The sequence below is a fragment of the Choristoneura fumiferana genome, chromosome 18, assembly GCF_025370935.1.
Source record: "Choristoneura fumiferana chromosome 18, NRCan_CFum_1, whole genome shotgun sequence".
Taxonomy (NCBI): Eukaryota; Metazoa; Arthropoda; class Insecta; order Lepidoptera; family Tortricidae; genus Choristoneura; species Choristoneura fumiferana.
The window spans coordinates 17,064,463-17,081,906 of NC_133489.1; the positions used below are offsets into that span (position 1 = coordinate 17,064,463).

Sequence of the window (17,444 nt, forward strand, 5' to 3'; positions counted from 1 at the left end):
TATAAGAGTGTTACAACAGCCTACCTACGCACATAACATGCATTTAACTTGATGAGCCGGTTTGAAATACCTTCTCAAAGGGACCCATTAATCATTATGCTGCTGCACGCTGCACTGAGTGCAACGACTCTACAGCCTACGTTTCATTTAATTTAATTATTCTCATGCCCTAAAGGCTAATTAGACATACAAATTACGTTAGATAACTCACATGTTTGCTTAAACGTCATGTAAACGGTGGCAAAACCGCCATAATCTCGACACATCTTAAGTACCTACTTATTCTTTTGGAATGTAAAGCTTACAAAGGAAGGGAAAGGAAAATTGCTAAATAAATGGACCAGTCTTCCTATTGAAATTCCGTCTATGTTTGTGAACTCTACCTAGAGGACTTTATTTACCGGAATAAAAAATTAAAAACCTATAGCAATGCAATATTCTATTTGATACAAAAAGGTTTGTATGGTGGCCAACACAATTAACTATCCAAATTTGAGAAAAACGCCCGTCATATTACTACAATGCGCGATAATTTATTATCCATTCGTGACCCGCAAGATTATTACTATACTATATATTAAAAAATGCTTGGCTTGTAGGCTCATTTATATTACTTTGAGTTGAATGATCAACAGAGATGACCTAAGCGCAACTAGTGAACGCAGAGCCTTGTACGAGTAGTACGTAGTAACGAGCAAGGTATGGCAGGAATGGCTCGGTCGCACGACGCGGCGAGCCTTGCTGGCAAGCTGAGCTGTGGGCAGGCTCAGAAATTCAAAAATCGAAGTTCGTATCGCACCGTCCCTCTCACTCGTGTATTAAACATTATAAGCGTCACAGGGACAGAACGACACGAAGTTCGATTTTCGAGTTTCGTAGCCCCGCTGGCACGGTAGCGCGGCGACATCCTCGAGTTTAAACTTTGCAGACAAGCATGCATGTCATATGCATGAATCTTTAATAAAACGAACAAAGCGGAATTTACCTTACATGAATGTAACTACGAGTATGATAGTTGAATTACGACAGCTGTGTTTGTTCGTTCCTGTCTCTTATTCCTTGTCCCTCCCTTATTTTTAGTTTACTTAAATTTACTGTTACTTACTTGAACACATTGAAAGATCATGAAAAAAGTTGGAGCCAGTAATCAAAACCGGGTTTGCATGCTGTGGGTATATCTTTATCTACACTACCTCCAAGCTTTAATTCCACGGCCAAATTTCCCTATGTGTTCTCGAAACCGTTAGGTACCTATTATTTTTGGCGATTATTTGTTGCCAAGCGCATTGTAAAAATGTTTGTCTGATAAACAATTTTTTTTTATTCGACTGGTTGGTAAGAGATTACCACCGCCCATAGACACTTGCAACACCAGGGGGATTGCAGTTGCGTTGCCAACCTAGAGGCCTAAGATGAGATACCTCAAATGCCAGTAATTTCACCGGCTGTCTTACTCTCCACAAGGAAACACAACAGTGCAAGTACTGCTATTTCACGGCAGGATTAGCGAGCAAGATGGTGGTAGCAATCCAGGAAACACAAAAGTTAAATGTTTTGAAATTCCAAGGTGACTTAATATTTAATCCTATCCTAACTATATTATAAATACCAATGTGAGTTTGTTTGTTACACTTCTATACTTAAAGAACTCAATCGACCATGGTAAAGTTAGGTATGGAAATATTTTAACACCCTGAGAAGTATATACATAGTATAGTTTTACCCCAGAAAATTACACAATTTCGCAGACGAAGTTGCAGCCAACAGCTAATTAGTTACATAAACCTCCTGACCTATTAAAAACCAAGACAGCCACCTTTTTGGGGTATGTGTAAAACATATAGTTACCAACATTTAGGTCAGGATCAGTTGCTCAACCCGTTTTACTCAATATCATTAAAGAGGTACTCAAAAAATGGAAGCGGATGTTAAAACAACCATTTACAAAGTACTTTGAAATGCTGTTTCCTCTAACTAGCAGTAAATGCTCCAAGATGGCCACGCATTAACAAAATAGTTCCAAAAGCGTTGATGTTTGTGCTAAAACTTGTACCGAAACGGTCAGTTTCTGTTGTTTTTATGCTAATTAAATTGTCCTCTGAACTGTGATGTGCAACACAACAGGTTGACTACTTATTGCAACAGCAAAGTTGACATTGCGTTAAATAACCCCTCGTTGTATTTACAGTAGAAATAAACTATGATTGAATAGTTTTGTAAAATTATATACTTCACGCTTGGGGTTTTGTACTTTGGTAGAAGCTCGTTTTGAACTGGACACACATTTGAAAGAGAATATGTTAGTAAAAAGCGAGAACTACAACCTACAACATATGCTTGTAGTGTGATGTAAAAAAAAAAACAAATAATCTGCTACTTTTCTTGACAACTATGACATCAGGGCTTTCAAGAAAAAGGCTTATACTTTCTTAAAACTAACGACTCTCCTTGAGTAGTTTGTACGCATGGGCAGCGGTGTTCATTTCCCATCTTATAGCCCGCTTGCTCGTTTGCCTCCCACTAACAATAAAAAATAAATAAAAAAAAAAGCAGAAAACTTACAGTTACAGCCCACAACCTACCTACAATTTGTCTACTACAGGTTGCTGCTGTCAATAAAACATTGTACATACTCGTACTTTATTAAATCGGTAACTTTATCGCTTGTATTTAAACAATAAATTTATATTGTGAAACATGTGTAGTATACTACATACTAATGTGTCCGTCAGATTTAATATAAGTATTGAAATGTAAATGTAATATATTATTTGTCAGCTTAATACGAAGGTAGCTACCGACAGACTTAACTATACTGTTAAGATGATAGCTGGGACGATTTCCATGCTTCAAAGGGATCATCTATATTTACCTACATAACATCTTCATTTATATAAACATATTTTTCACAATACAACACTTTCTGTTAGGATTCTCAAGTCCGCCAAGAAACCCTTATAATTTTTTCATGTCCGGACGTCCACCCGTCGCTTAGTTTAGTTAGAGAATGTCACAGATATATGTGTATTATGTTATGTTAACCGCGCCGAACAAAGGTAAAATAAAATTTTGAGAAAAAAAATTTGTGCATCACCCTTACGCATAAAGTGAGGTTGATTTCTATTTCTCGACTTGGGATATCATTGGATAGGTTTATCAAGATGATATAATAAGTTTTCTAAACTCATTTTTCGATATGTGTAGGGATCCGTTACTAGCCGATGTAAACTACTTAAATATTAAATATTTACCGCATAGTGTCAGGATAATTCTTACCCACAATGCCGACCCACACTTGGCCAGTTTTTTTTAGTCCTATGTTTCTACGAGTACTCCTAAGTGGATTCCGCTTGTAAACTGTTCGTTAAGTTATTTTTAAAAACAAACGGAGCAAGCTAAAGAAAAGCTTGTTAAAAATGTTATAAGTGTCACTTACTTGGAATACTATCTTATCCTTGTCCATCTTGAATCTGTCTCTGTTGGCTTCTAGTGTCGAAAAATTTCTGTAAATAAATTATGAACATTAGCTTTCAGCAAAAAAATATTTTCAGCATAATTTTGTTGAAGGTAAACGCACTTGTGAAATTCCAAACAAAACTTTTTGCGGAATTCAAATTAGCAAATAGTCATGATTGCAACCATCATCAAGGTTCATTAGTTTCTCTTTATCTGCTAAGTAATTAGCCTTCTTAATTACCGCAGCGGTAAAAGGTGCCGTACTTTTACTACGTAGGTATATTCTTTGAATTAAAACCTAGCAGAGTCAATTTACAATAATCCCACAGAATGTGAACATTTGTCAAAAATAATCGACTTTTTGAAATAACTCTTTAATATTATTGCAAATGTTACAGAGATCATCATAAAATGGCTCTACCATAGTACCTACCTATTTAAGCCTTATGCATTTTCATGAAGGTAATTCGCTTTCATATCATACAGGTAAGAGGCTACTAATTATCTCATATTCTGGATCAGAAGTGCCGCAGCCGCAATGCCATATATCTAGATTCTCGATAGTGATTGTGCTAGATACGCTCAGTGGTCGTTCAGAAACATCAGCTTATCGGTAAGTGATCTAAACGCATCAAATGCTGAACTATTAGCAGTGACATACCCGCAACGTCTTCTGACATATAATCTCGTGTATTGCAGACATAGATGTTGCAAAACTAATACAAAAGCTCCGTTAATCAGGTGATTATTATTGACATCCTTGCATAAATTAAAAGGGATGTTATTTATCAACTGGGTATCATATAATAGTACTATTCTGCCCACGACAGGCATAATAGAGCGGCAATTAACGGTGCAGTTAGTCGCGAGAACACACTCGCCTCCCACGACACTATTACGTGTAACAACACAAACCAATAGTATCGCACGCATACGATTTCTTAATTGCTCACACATATTAAAATGCAAAACTAGCGGTGGCACGATACCTGTTATGCTTACGCAAAATCGGACCGTTTCTTAACGCTGTTGCGAACTCTAGCATACAACTTTCAGGAGCACCTGCTGCCCTGAAGCTAATCACTTTCACAACTTCCTATTACCTATGTGATGTATTTTTTTTGTGTTTTGATATTCCGAACTACTGCTAATGCACCACCTGCTTTCTTACTTCTTTCTGTAAAAAATGTTGCCTGGCAGAGATCGTTCTTAAGCGATAAGGCCGCCTATTATTTGCCTTGTAGTTTTCTTTCTGTGTACCTGTTTACTGTATCGCTTTACTATTTCTGGTGTACAATAAAGAGTCATTGTACCTGTTTTCTGTATCGCTTTACTATTTATGTTGTACAATAAAGAGTCATTGTATTGTATTGTATTGTACCTACCTACTAAACCTACCTAAAACCAAACCTACTATATACCTAACTTCCTACCTAAAAAAATATGAATGTACTTTAAGACTTTCAGACTGGAAAGGCCACAGTAGAAAAATCTGGGGCTCTCCAACTTCAGGGCGCATACCCACTAAAACACATCGGCGTTGATCAACTCTACCGTTATGGGAGCGCCATAGAATCGCCATTTCAACCATGAATATTACACTACGTATAGCTAAAGCCACTAGAGTTGAGGTCATGCACACAAGAATTCATTCTCCTCTTGTTCAATCAGTTTTTGTAGCTAAATATGTGTGTAGTTACTTATTCACTTCAACTCTCGTGGCACTATCTACATATAAGTACATAAATACCTATCCTTAGTACAGTTCCATAAGACGAAATCATTTAAACAGTCTTACGTATTACTCAATACAAAAAATATCTGCAATATTAATAAAAACATAAGAAATTCATAGGGAAATAATTATGTAGCGTATCTATTAGAAATTAACATAACTATCTAGTGCTCTTTAAGAAGCTTCCTCCTTAGATTGCATAAATACGGCAACAATAAAATAAGGTAGTGAAAGTGTAATATAAGGACTTTGTATTATACCTGTGTTGTATTTATATTCAGTCTGATAATAAAGTTTTTGTATGTTGATTTTTAAAATGTATAAATTTAAGAAACGATGCAATGTATTGTCGGTATAGTAAACCGAAAATAGTTGTAGCTTTCGATAGACAGATTAAATTCCATCGCTCACATCGATTTATGACAAGTATTATTGTCTGTTTCTACTGTATAGATACTTTTGTGGTTTATTGTATCTAAATAATTACGAAAAATTTAATCAAAACTAAATAATTACTGAAGATTAAAGGCCGTGGTCGCCTAGTGGTTTGACCTATCGCTTCTCAAGTAGAGGATCGTGAGTTCAAACCCCGGTTAGCACCTCTGATTTTTTCCAAATTCATGTGCGAAATCACATTTGAAATTTACCATGAGCTTTACGGTGAAGGAAAAGATCGTGAGGAAACCTGCACAAACCAACGAAGCAATTCAATGGTGTGTGTGAAGTTAGCTCCCATTGCAATCCGCACTGGAGCCCTCGTGGAAACTACGGCCCAAGCTCTCTCATTGTGAGAAGAAGCCTGTGCCCAGCAGTGGGACATATATAGGCTGGGATAATGAAAAACAAAAAAAACGTTAACATTAATTATATATCGAATGCCCATATAAAGTTACGAAACGTGATGTGACCCGATTAAATTCAAGCCGCCACCACCCGCCACTACATGACATGATAACTATAGGTACGGCTAACAATCGGGTTCAAGTGAGAATCCGAGACCTGTCATTAATCTATCGCTGGCTCGCATTACGGGGCATAATACCTCGATATCTCGCGATCCATCTCAGCAGCAGGGCTACTACGAAACTCCAAACTCGAAGTACGTATCGTACCGTCCCTCTCGCTCTCGTATTAAATAGTATAAGTGTCAGAGGGACCGCACGACACGAACTTCGAGTTTCAACTTTCGCAGTAGCCCTGCAGGTATCTGCTGCACGTCGCGTTGCACCGCGGCGTTACGTCATGCGATGTTACGGATCATTGTGCAATGAAGACGGACACACTGGCTCTGACAAGCGGCCAGTGGCCTAATCAGCCCGTCAAGTTCGCGGTTACTGAACATAATATTCTATCTGACAATTATTGCCAAAGACGACATTGTCGTGCGGCTCTTTGTAGCGGCGGTTTAAATAATAATTGTGTAATTTTTCAGAAACATCTTTGGATGCAAGATGCAATCTTCTGCATAAGAGCGAAAAAAACTTTTGATCGAAACTTTTTAAAGCTGAAACTAAACGACTGATTGAATAAACGTAAGGGTACTAACGTAACAGCTGGCCAAGTCGGAGCGTGGCCTTGGTTAAAATTTTATTAAAACTACATAAGGCGTGGTGGAAAAGGATAATTAAATTAAGGTTCTTTACATCAGTTATTGATACGCGAGTAATGAATGTAATTGTTGTATTTTGCAATGCGCCGGCGCCGGCCGCGGGCCTTATCCGACGGACGCGATTTCTCGTCGGGCGGAACCCCGGCTGCGCCAGGCACACGCGCAGAGGCCCCGGGATCAAAGTCAAAGTTAATAAGTACCGTTAGGTGATTTGATTAAGTAATACATTGTTACATTATCTGTTATGCCATCTCCGGAACCGAAACAAATTATACTATTGAAGTACCTACTTACCTACCTACTTAATTTGTTTTAGGCCAGTAAGTATGTTCACCGTCTCTTCCCGTGGGTGCCACAAAAGATGACTAAGGCGATCGCCAGAAATGTTAGACAATAGGTACTGCTTATGGTTAAAAGATTTAAAAACAAATAAATTAAAAATTGTAGATGTGCTCATGAAATGGATAATTTTGACAAAACTTTTGGAAGTTCCTAGGTAGGTAGAATGACTTGGGTAAATGGACTGTGAATCTATGTCTGGAATAAGTATCCATCAGTCAAATATTTGGTCTACCACCCTCGTTGATCGGAGACCACCCTATGATATCATAGTTGATGATCGTTTGCATGTCATAAAAAAACAATAATGCCGATAGACGTGTCTGTAAACATGAAAGTTCGACTTTAGCTACATATTCATTTGATTTTGATAGGAACTTGTTTAAAAATTGATAGACCACTTATTTGGCTGTTTGCCCTCAAAATTAAAAATACCTATTCAAAGCAAATAAAAATATTGAAATTAGAATTGTAAAAAAAAACTGAACACTAGACTAGTATCTAGTTTACCTTACGAAGTATTTTCTAACGCAATGTGAAATCAAACGTGTAAAGAAACTTAATGTTACTTATACAACTATACCCAGTGCAAGTTTATAATGCTCTTTACCGAGTGTTTCGGTTCGTTATTGCTACTTATATTTGTAGTGCGCATAAACAGTGGCTATAGATGTTTAGTTTCATGTTTCTCTGTTATTGTAATGATGATTAGTCTTTGTCACAGTAAACAACAATAATGTTGAGACAATCTGAAATGTTTTGAATTAGGGAGAGTGTCAAAGTATTAAACTTGACTGTACCTACATTACTTTAAGGTGTATCTATTTATCTACGTAAGTACCTAGGTACAATATTAATGGTAGGCAGGCAATTTATTTCTAGGTACATTCGAGCGAAATCTAGGATTTTTCAGCAAAAAGCCACACATCACATATCGTACGTCCTATCCTATTATATTTTAGCACCTAGGTGACCGAGCTTTGCTCGCAGGTTTTTTCTTGCTAAAAACTCTAAAACAAGCAATTTCCTAGAGATAAGACCAAGCTAGGTCAATCGATCACCCTTGAAAACAACCATAAGTATGATAAATTTCATCAGTCGCTATACCTCTTGTTCCGATAATTATCCCGTAAATAAATAAATAAATATTTTTTATATGATTTAGGCTCCCGTCAAGGTATTTAAATAAATACTTTGAATTTTAGCTTTTGTTCTTTAGATAGGTGCCTACTTTATTTAATACCCTCTTAGCAAACTTCAAAAAACGGCAGTTTCTGAGTTCTAAGATTATTTTGGCCCTGCACGACATTCCTTACTCTACCTTTGCCTATGTAAAGTAAACATTAGTAAACATGACAACCTGATAATTGACAATTTAATTTTCGGTTTGTGAGATTGTATGTCTACATAATGTAAGGGAGAGCCCTATATTTAATTTTAAAAAATACCTATGCCTTTATCTTCGCGATTATCGTCTCTCCTTCACTCTTATTATAAATGCTACTTCCTACCTCTATTATATTATATACTAGCTTTTCCCCGCGGCTTCGCTCGCGTTAAATTTGGGGTAACAATTAACATACATTTACATTCTGCGATCCTTTTTTTCGTGTTTTGATTGATGTTTTGGAGGATTACATGGAAATATTAATACAGTAAGACGTTGTTTTAGACAGATGGTGCACATTTTGGAATTCAAAAATTAACCTAAATACGTAATTAATCATTCATAATTCGTACCAACTCTGAAACCCTGTTTCGCTGAAACGTTAAAGACGTTAAAGTACTACGCGTTTCTTTTGCCGGCGACTTCCTACACGATATAGGATATAGGATTGTATCTCGAGAAATTGTTAAGTCCCCGCGGGACAAGAATTACTGTTATGATCTATTTTAATATTCTTAATTGTCGATGAGTAACATATTTTAGCATTAAAAGAATTTTGAAAATCTGGCCCGAAATTCACTTATTTTTATTCTGCGGAAATTTTGCATAAAAAAAAGAAGTCTGTCCATCAGGGATATTGTAGCTTTCTATTGGTAATAGAATTATTTAAATCAGCTCAGTAGTTTCAGAGATTACCCCTAACAAACAAAGAAACAAACAAAGTTGAGATATTTTCCTATTCCATGGGATTTTCTAAAAATCTTTCCCTAGTGCACCTCTTTATTACTTTAGGTCCATCTATGCCAATGTCAAGTCTCTAGCACCAGTAGTTTTGGCTATGCGTTGTCAGTCAGTCAGCCAGTCATGGTACTGTTCAGGTAGTTAGGTATACAATTATAAATAAATCAACCCTGAAGTTGAATTCACTTTTTGCTATCCGGAGAAAAATAGCGTATGCCAATCAGGGATAATGTAGCTCCCAATTGGTAAAATATCTTTTTAAATCAACCCCAATGATGAATTTACTTATGTCGATCCTGCAGGAATTTTGCATTCTTCTGTAGAAAAGCAACCTATGTCAATCAGAAATACTGCAGATTACTATTAGTGAAAGAATTTTTAAAATCAGCTCCGAATTTGGATTGTCTTACTTACTTCTACCTATCCTGCGGGAATTTTGCATTTTTCCAAAGAAGAGTAATCTATTATACCAATCAGCAATAGTGCAGCTTTATATTAGTGAGAGAATTTTTAAAATCAGTTCTGAAGTTGAATTCAGTTTTTTCTATCCCATGGGAATTTTGGATTTTCCGAAAAAAAAGTGGTCTATGTCAATCGAGGATAGTCAATTATATCATATGAAAGATTTTTTAAAAGCCAAAGTTGAATTTACTTATTTCTATCCCGCGGGAATTTTTGATTTTCCCGGAAAAACGTATCCTATGTCAATCAGGAATACTGTAGCTTACTTTTGTTGAAAGAACTTTTAAAATTAGACCCGAAGTTGAATTCACTTATTTATATCCCGCGGGAATTTTGTATTTTCCCGAAGAAAAGTAGTCCATACTAATGAGGAATAGTGTAGCTTTCTATTGATGTAAGAATTTTTAAAATCGTCCCCGAAGTTGCATTCAGTTTTTTCTATCCCATGGGAATTTTGTAATTTCCCGAAGAAAAAGTAGCCTTTGTCATTTGTGGATAGTTATATCACATAATATGTAAGATTTTTTTAAATCAGCTCCGTTATTGATTTACTTTATTTCTATCCCGCGGGAATTTTGCATTATCCCGGATAAAAAGTAACTTATGTCAATCAAGGATAGTGTAGCTTACTAACGGTGAAAGAATTTTCAAAATCGGCTCAATAGTTTCAGAGATTCGACTACAAACAAAGAAGCGAAAAAAGTTTGGATATTTCCCTATCCCGTGGGAATTTCAAAAAATCCTTTCTTAGTGCGCGTCTACATCTATTAAGGAGTATATATTCCAAATTTCAAGTTTCTAGCCCCAGTGGTTTGGGCTGTGCGTTGATCTATAAGTCAGTCAGTCAGTCAGTCAGTCAGTCAGTCAGTCAGTCAGTTTCTTCTTTTATATATATAGATTTTAAGCATCGTAGGTATTAGTCAGCCAAATCTTAAGTTTAATTAGCTGAACCTGTGTCTAATATGTACTAAGTTCACCAGCAATTGAACACACGCAGTTACGCGTTCTTTAACAGTTGTCAAATGTACTGTAAATCGACTGACTAAATATTAACCGCCTGTGTAACCGCTGGTAATAATAAACTCGTAAGCTTTCTCGTAAATATCTAAGTTAAGCATAGTTTTTTAAACTTACATCATACACCTAAAAATGCCAAATTTCCAATCGCATACAAATACTTGCAAATACTAAATCACAGCACTATACCCTTCAACGGGACAAAACAGTACGGATATCTCGCGGTGGCGGTAAAGATTGTTTACGTGGTTGTCATGACAACGCGTGACAATTCAATATGGCGCTCGGTGCGCGCTGCGCGTGCGACAGTGTTCGGGCGCGGACTGGCTGCGCGCCGGCGCGCTGGCCGCGCGTAGCGAGAGGAACACCAGCCTCCAAGCAAGTTTTCATTGTGCGAGGACAACGCGTATTTCCACTAATCCGAACACAATTTGTTAACGCATAGCCGCCGGCGAAGCTCCTGGCCACTAGAATAAAACCCTTGCTACGCAACTACATTATATGATTTTAACACCACAATAAATAACTTATTGTAGCAGGAACACCTCTAACCTGACCCCTAAACTTTATCAGCTATCAAGTAAATAACAAACCGGCTGACCTCCATATACTATTAACAACAGGGCTCTAATGGAAATAATGGAAACGAAAATATAATGTCATGTTCTAATGTAATCAATTATAATCCTGAAATACAGAACAATAAGGTTTAGCCTAACTAAAACTAGTTAAAATAATGAATCCATTTCATACAAAAAAGTCCCCGTTCAGGGCAGATCTTGCAACGAGCAAAGTAATGAGGGTAATGAAATGGTTATCATGTATAATATATAGCCTATATAATATAGGTCATGTTTACACAAGTTAATCAAATAATGACGGATAAAAAATCACAAACATAATAATATGCTAAAGTAACGTTAATGTAACAATAAGTAGGAATACTTGGATATAAATTCAGTTAAGAAATTATAAATTATATTAAAACAAATGATATGATGCATTCTTGTTGCAGCGCTTTGCACTGAAGTGCGTTTCGCGTGTTAAAAATATTAGACTAAACTATAAAAAATATCTATCAAAATAAGCGAAGCAGAAATTAGCAAAACAATCCAAATTAACTGTGCAAAAATTCAGAGAAATCAATTACAAACTAAGCCAACGGAAGCAGTAGGATTGTCTAGACCAAAGGCACATTTTTCCTTGTCATATCTACATAAACTGTTTTAATAAACCTTGAAACCAGGTATATCTACATTAATTCTACATTTACATAATATTACAACAATAAGACAATATTTATACAAAACAGGCGTATGGTGTACGTCCATCGATGTAAACAATGAACCGCGTATTAATACATTTAGACGGTGTTGACGACTTGATCGAAACATTTGGCGACAAACTGTTCCCTGTCGTCAAGTTTCCTCTCGCCGCTGTCCCGCCTGGTGAGCATGGCGTCCTGAAGGGCCGCGAGAGCCTCGGACGTGAACCGCTTGCCGATGAGGTGCGTGATGACGGACGCCTCACCGTGGAACCCGGACTCTATGAGTCCTGGCGCGATGTTGAGTGTCACATCGCTGATAAGTCCTTTTTCTACTTTCATATTGATGGAGAGCTCCTGTGTCGCAGAGTACAACTTCGAGGGAGCCAGCAGCTCCTCGGGCACCGGGAAGGAGCGGCTCACGGTGAACACCGGGGTCCGTCCGTAGCACCAGTCCCAGCTTTGCAGCTCGTTCCTTATCTCCGACAAACCTAAAGAAACGTAACGTTCAATAACATCGCTATAGATCTAAAGCTACAGAAAGGGGTACAAAAATAAATAAGCGCATCTCGCGGTATCTATGTGTCTGTTATCAAAATTTACAATATTCGAATTATTATATTTAACAGATAAATGTATTTACAATGCAGCGCTAATTAAGTGTTATTTCTGTGCGAAAGATAATGTTGATTTCCAAAACGCTTACGTGGGGCATACAATATTTGACTTGACTATGATGCGAATTAAACATTTATTTTTTTCACTTTTAGGAACAACCCAATAATTTGTAACATACTAAAATCACCAGTCGCAAGGGTGTCAGTGTATAAATAAGCTAGTTTTTTTTGGTTTGGCTTTCTAAAATTTGCAAGCACCTCTGTGATTCTCAAGAAATGTCCGCTGTGCGTTATTTGTCAGCTAGTCACGTTACTCTTGTAAAAGTATAGATGAGTAAAAAGAATCGTTGCTCACCTGGGAACCAGTCCTCCGAGGGGTTAACAAATTGGAAGCCGCGTTGCTTCGAGATCATATCCTGGCCGCCATCTTGCAGGGTCACAGCCGGGGTGCGCATATACTCGTACCCAAGGGCAGTCTGGAGCGCGTCCACCGTCACCCGATTGTTGACTTCCGTCAGGTTCGCCACGGGGGACGGGGTGGAGGCCGTCGCGTTCGTCTGTATGCCATGCTAAATAGAATTATATGCCCTTAGACTAATGTATTCGGGAGAGGACGGTTAGTGTTAGTGCACTAGTTAGTCCAGGCAGGTAGAGAGTGCAAGTGGATAGAATAGGATAGAGAAAAGGCAAGACATGCAAACGAGATTAAGGACTAGTGTCGAAAACTTTTTCACTTAATTCATAATTCAAAAATAGAAAATAGATTATAAGCTTAAACTCAGCCAGTCTTTTAGCCCGTTATTAGATCTTAGCTTAGTCATAAGTCATAAACGTGTTATAAAATTATTGTAACTTTATTGACAACAACTACATTGGTCTGAGCAAACAATTGAAATCCATTTACATTCCTTTATGCCGCCGCACATGAATCATGCTTCTACAAGTGGCACAAACACACTGACTTCTTGACATTATTGAATATGTAAAAAGTCTAAGTCTCTTACATAAGCCAGAACAGAGGAGTCCGCCAATATTTAATTTAAATACATAATTACATTATTCCAAAATTAATATTTCGGTTTATAAATAACTAAAAACCCCGCAGAGGTTAAAAGTCAATTCTATTCAAAATTTATATTCAGTGAAAGTTGATTTCAATTGCATATAAAGTGCAAGAAACACAGGACCCCTAACAACTTGGAAATTATGAAAGCAACGCCGTATTGCGCGTTGTTACGTTTTAGATACAACAAATAGTTGGAATAAAGAGCAGAGCAATAAAAAAATAGAGAGTAAACTGACAAATTACTGGCATTATATGTTTTTGTTATTATGATTGTTCTAGCTCAAGTAAATTCATTGCAGACATAAAGTTCATCCTATTTGAACAAACATACGAAGTAGAAAGGGAATTTGCTGTGCGCCCGCGATCAAAGCAAGAGTACTAGGGCCTCTGGGTGGATTTATTAGTAGTAAACAGGCCGTCTGAACATGAAGCGTCACAACGCAAATAAATGAGGCATGGTTTTATTGAGTATATTTTTGATTTCATGTCAGCGGGGCTACTCCGAAATTCTACATACTATTTAATACAAGAGTGAGAGGGACAGTATGATACAAACTTCGATATTCGAATTTCGGAGTAGGCCTTCTGAATCTAGTCACACAAAATGGCTCCTTAACTGTTTGTTGTATACATTATTATGTATACCTACCCCTCTTGTACAGGAATGACAGCAATGGGCCAGTCTAAATAATATTGTTTTTAAACTAACTGCTTCAAGTATGAAAGGTCAAGCACAATTAGAATAAAGTTCCAGTCATCTTTGGACTTTGACTAACCTCGCGTTTGGCTAGGGCCTTGCTGAGATCAGTCTTGTTGGCATCGACAAGCAGGGTGCAGTGATGGTAGGCAGACAAGCGGCCCAGTTTTGCAGCTGTTCCGGAAACCTAGTACATACTGTTAAGGAAACTATATAATTCATTTAAAGCAACACTTAATTTAAGAAGACTTTGTGTCAATTGTAACTTAAGAAATTTAAAGCATGTTCTCAAGTTATGAACATTCTATTTTGTGGTTATAAGAACTGTAGCAAACTATAAAAACTTAATTCTTGCAATAAATTCAAAACAACATTTACAGCAAAATTAGACAAAAAAAAGTAGGTATTACATAGGAAATTTACTTGGTTTAGGAACAAGAACACATGTTGCGCGTTCTAATTGAAAACAAAGAACCAAGCTGTGCAAATAATCTCATTAAAACCTTCTGAAATGTTATTGAAAAGGATACTTTGTATTTATCTCTGACAATGATGTCTTGGCGCTCGTTGATGACGGCTTTGACTCCAAACCCTCTGAAGAGTGCTCTCTTGATGAGCTCCAGGTTGTACTTTCTGTCATATCTCTCACGAGGAGTAAAGAATGTGACATTGAGGTTGCCTCGGTCGTGGTAGACAGTGCCACCGCCGCTGTTGCGACGTGCGAGCGCGATGTCCTTCTCGGTCAAGAGGGGCACATTAGACTCCAGCCATGGGTTTTGATGTCTCCCAATAACCACACAGGGCTCGTTGCGCCATACCATCATCACATGGTGCTTAGAAAAGTCCATGTTGCGATACATCCAGTCTTCAAGGGCCAAGTTGGTATAGATATCAGTGGACTGCGACATAAACACCGACTTTGTGACCTCCCTCTCAGCAGGCAGCTCCTGCTCCTTCTTGGCAGTCAGAGCCTTACTGCCTGTCACCAGGCTGCGGGAGCTGGTCCTCCGTGTGATGCCAATCACCACACATGCACTGCTAGCAATTTTCTTCATCATTGTTTGGGCCATTTTATTGCTTGTTACTTACTTTAAACAGTTCACAAACAGACACTTTTTTGTATGAAAATAATAAGGGCAGTTTATAAGCGTAGATTTATCTTAGATAGTATCTTAATAGTTCTAAATTTATCACTAGAATTGTGTCCAAATAGTCAAATGAGAACACTTAGTACTTGACGCAGGGAGCATCAGCAGCAGACGCTGAGAGGGAGATGAGGTACTCGTGGAGGGCGATGGTCTGGTGCAGCCACTTCCAAGTCTGGTGCAGGGTGCTAATTCGAAAACGAATTCCCAGACAATCACGACAGTCACTTGGCATTCCTCCTCTTGGATGCAGGATGAAAGAAAAAATTAAGTTAGGTTACACACGCGAAACCAAGAACAATGGCAATGCGACCGTATAGTCTCGGTACAGGCGGGCGAGTATGAAAATTAAATGCTTTTCAGCAGAACAGAGCGAGACCGCGCGACGATATTAAATGAATTCATTACCTTCCGTCGTCTCATTTTATTCGTACTGATAAGCGGGCCTGTGAGGTCGAACGAGGGCGCTCTAAGTTCACTTCGAGACGAGCAAACAACTTGATAAGAAGCACGAAGGAGCCACGCGCAACCAATCCTTATCGTATTCGCTTCGAAAAGAGATCAGACTGATAACATAATAGATAACGCTATTAGTTACAATTTTTAATCTAAAATCATACTTACAATTATTATTTATTAATTACATATTCAATTTTATTGTCTCTTTGAAGTGTCCAAAAACAAATAGTTTAATATAACATCGCAAAAAAGCCAATTTTTCATTTTTATACATCTTTTCGTAATGTAAGTGTTGAGCCATGTCACATTGATTGACAGTGGTCAATTATCGATACAAGACAAATGTAACTCGGACAGTGTATAAGTAAATCAATCTAATTTCTAATACATTAATTGGTTATTGGTTGTTCTCCGTTTAACTTAATAGGTCAAATGTGGTATATTGCATTGGATTTTATTTTTAATTGGGCTGACTTTGTACGTTACGTATTAATTAAGCAACTAGGTAAAAGATAAAACAAGATTATGGGCTAGAATAAAGTAGACATCTGAAATGGTAATAAAAAATCATTTAACTATAAAGGAACTCCTAAGGAAAAAAAAATATGCTTGTTTGTCGCAATTTATTTTATACTAATTGTACTTTTTGCTGTCAATAAAGTTTTACTTATTTAAAACTTTCATATTTTTCGTTTCTCGTTTGAAGAGAGAGAAATATATCGATGCATCTACCTATTGTGTTCCCTAGAAGACGTATCAAGAATAAGTATTTTGGTGACAGTTAGGTATCCTTATAGCTATTTAGTTCCGGGTAGGCTGGTGGGGTGGAGCAATATGGTGACAAGCCTCGCCAGTCGGTAAGTACGATAAATCAAGTGATACGGCTTCAAATCCTGTTGAGCAGATCTGAAAAACTTTATCGCCTTAAAGAAAATTGAAACATTTATGTTTATAACCTAACCTAACCAACAAAAGTTGGAAAACCCCCGAAATTGACACTTCAAAGTTCAATACCTATCTCAAAAACGGCCGAATCGATTTTTCATGTAACATGTCTAAAAACAATAGCCAGAAAACCTGCTTTTAAATAATAAAAAAACGCATTCAAATCGGTCCACCCGTTTGAGAGCTACGGTACCACAGACAGACAGACACACATAGCGGTCATACTTATAACATCCCTTTTTGCGTCGCGGGTTAAAAATGATTGATGATATTATTACCTAATACTTTTCTCAGTAATTTATAAAACGTTGGATGAGTAAACCTTTAATTATTGCAACAAACCATTGTTGTTTGGACTTAACCACTTTTGAAAATGTTATTTTTCCGTGTTAACTTTAAGACTCATATATTACTATGTGCAATGCCATTTTCGAATCGATATATATTACAATGCCCCATCCCTAGACGTTATGACGGCACGAAGCTGTACTTTCTATGTAAGCCT

The 17,444-nt window shown here is 37.3% G+C and overlaps 3 protein-coding genes across 4 annotated transcripts in view; all 3 read right to left on the bottom strand.

Moving 5' to 3' along the window:
- Positions 1 to 11,165, bottom strand: part of LOC141437985 (uncharacterized) — an 89,959-nt gene extending 78,794 nt beyond the window's left edge. Inside the window, exons 1-2 of the mRNA XM_074101595.1 lie at positions 10,864 to 11,165; positions 3,437 to 3,503 (exon numbers count right to left, since the gene is read on the bottom strand). Coding sequence (XP_073957696.1) covers positions 3,437 to 3,503; positions 10,864 to 10,868 — 72 coding nt within the window. The 5' untranslated portion in view covers positions 10,869 to 11,165. The remainder of the gene's footprint in view (positions 1 to 3,436; positions 3,504 to 10,863) is intronic.
- A 235-nt stretch (positions 11,166 to 11,400) lies between these two features.
- Lipt1 (Lipoyltransferase 1) lies at positions 11,401 to 15,463 on the bottom strand. 2 transcript variants are annotated; one of them, XM_074101594.1, is made up of 4 exons: positions 14,921 to 15,463; positions 14,470 to 14,577; positions 12,983 to 13,184; positions 11,401 to 12,501 (listed from the first exon to the last, which is right to left on the bottom strand). In XM_074101594.1, exons 1-4 carry the CDS (start codon positions 15,458 to 15,460, stop codon positions 12,110 to 12,112), a joined length of 1,242 nt encoding a protein of 413 aa, XP_073957695.1. In that variant the 5' UTR covers positions 15,461 to 15,463; the 3' UTR covers positions 11,401 to 12,109. The 2 variants fall into 2 exon arrangements, with proteins under 2 accessions (XP_073957695.1, XP_073957693.1); XM_074101592.1 differs by having other exon boundaries at positions 12,983 to 13,196.
- Positions 15,464 to 15,617: 154 nt separating this feature from the next.
- Positions 15,618 to 15,770, bottom strand: LOC141437986 (uncharacterized). Its single transcript, XM_074101596.1, has one exon. The coding sequence runs from the start codon at positions 15,768 to 15,770 to the stop codon at positions 15,618 to 15,620; it is 153 nt and encodes a 50-aa protein (XP_073957697.1).
- Between the last annotated feature and the right edge of the window lie 1,674 nt (positions 15,771 to 17,444).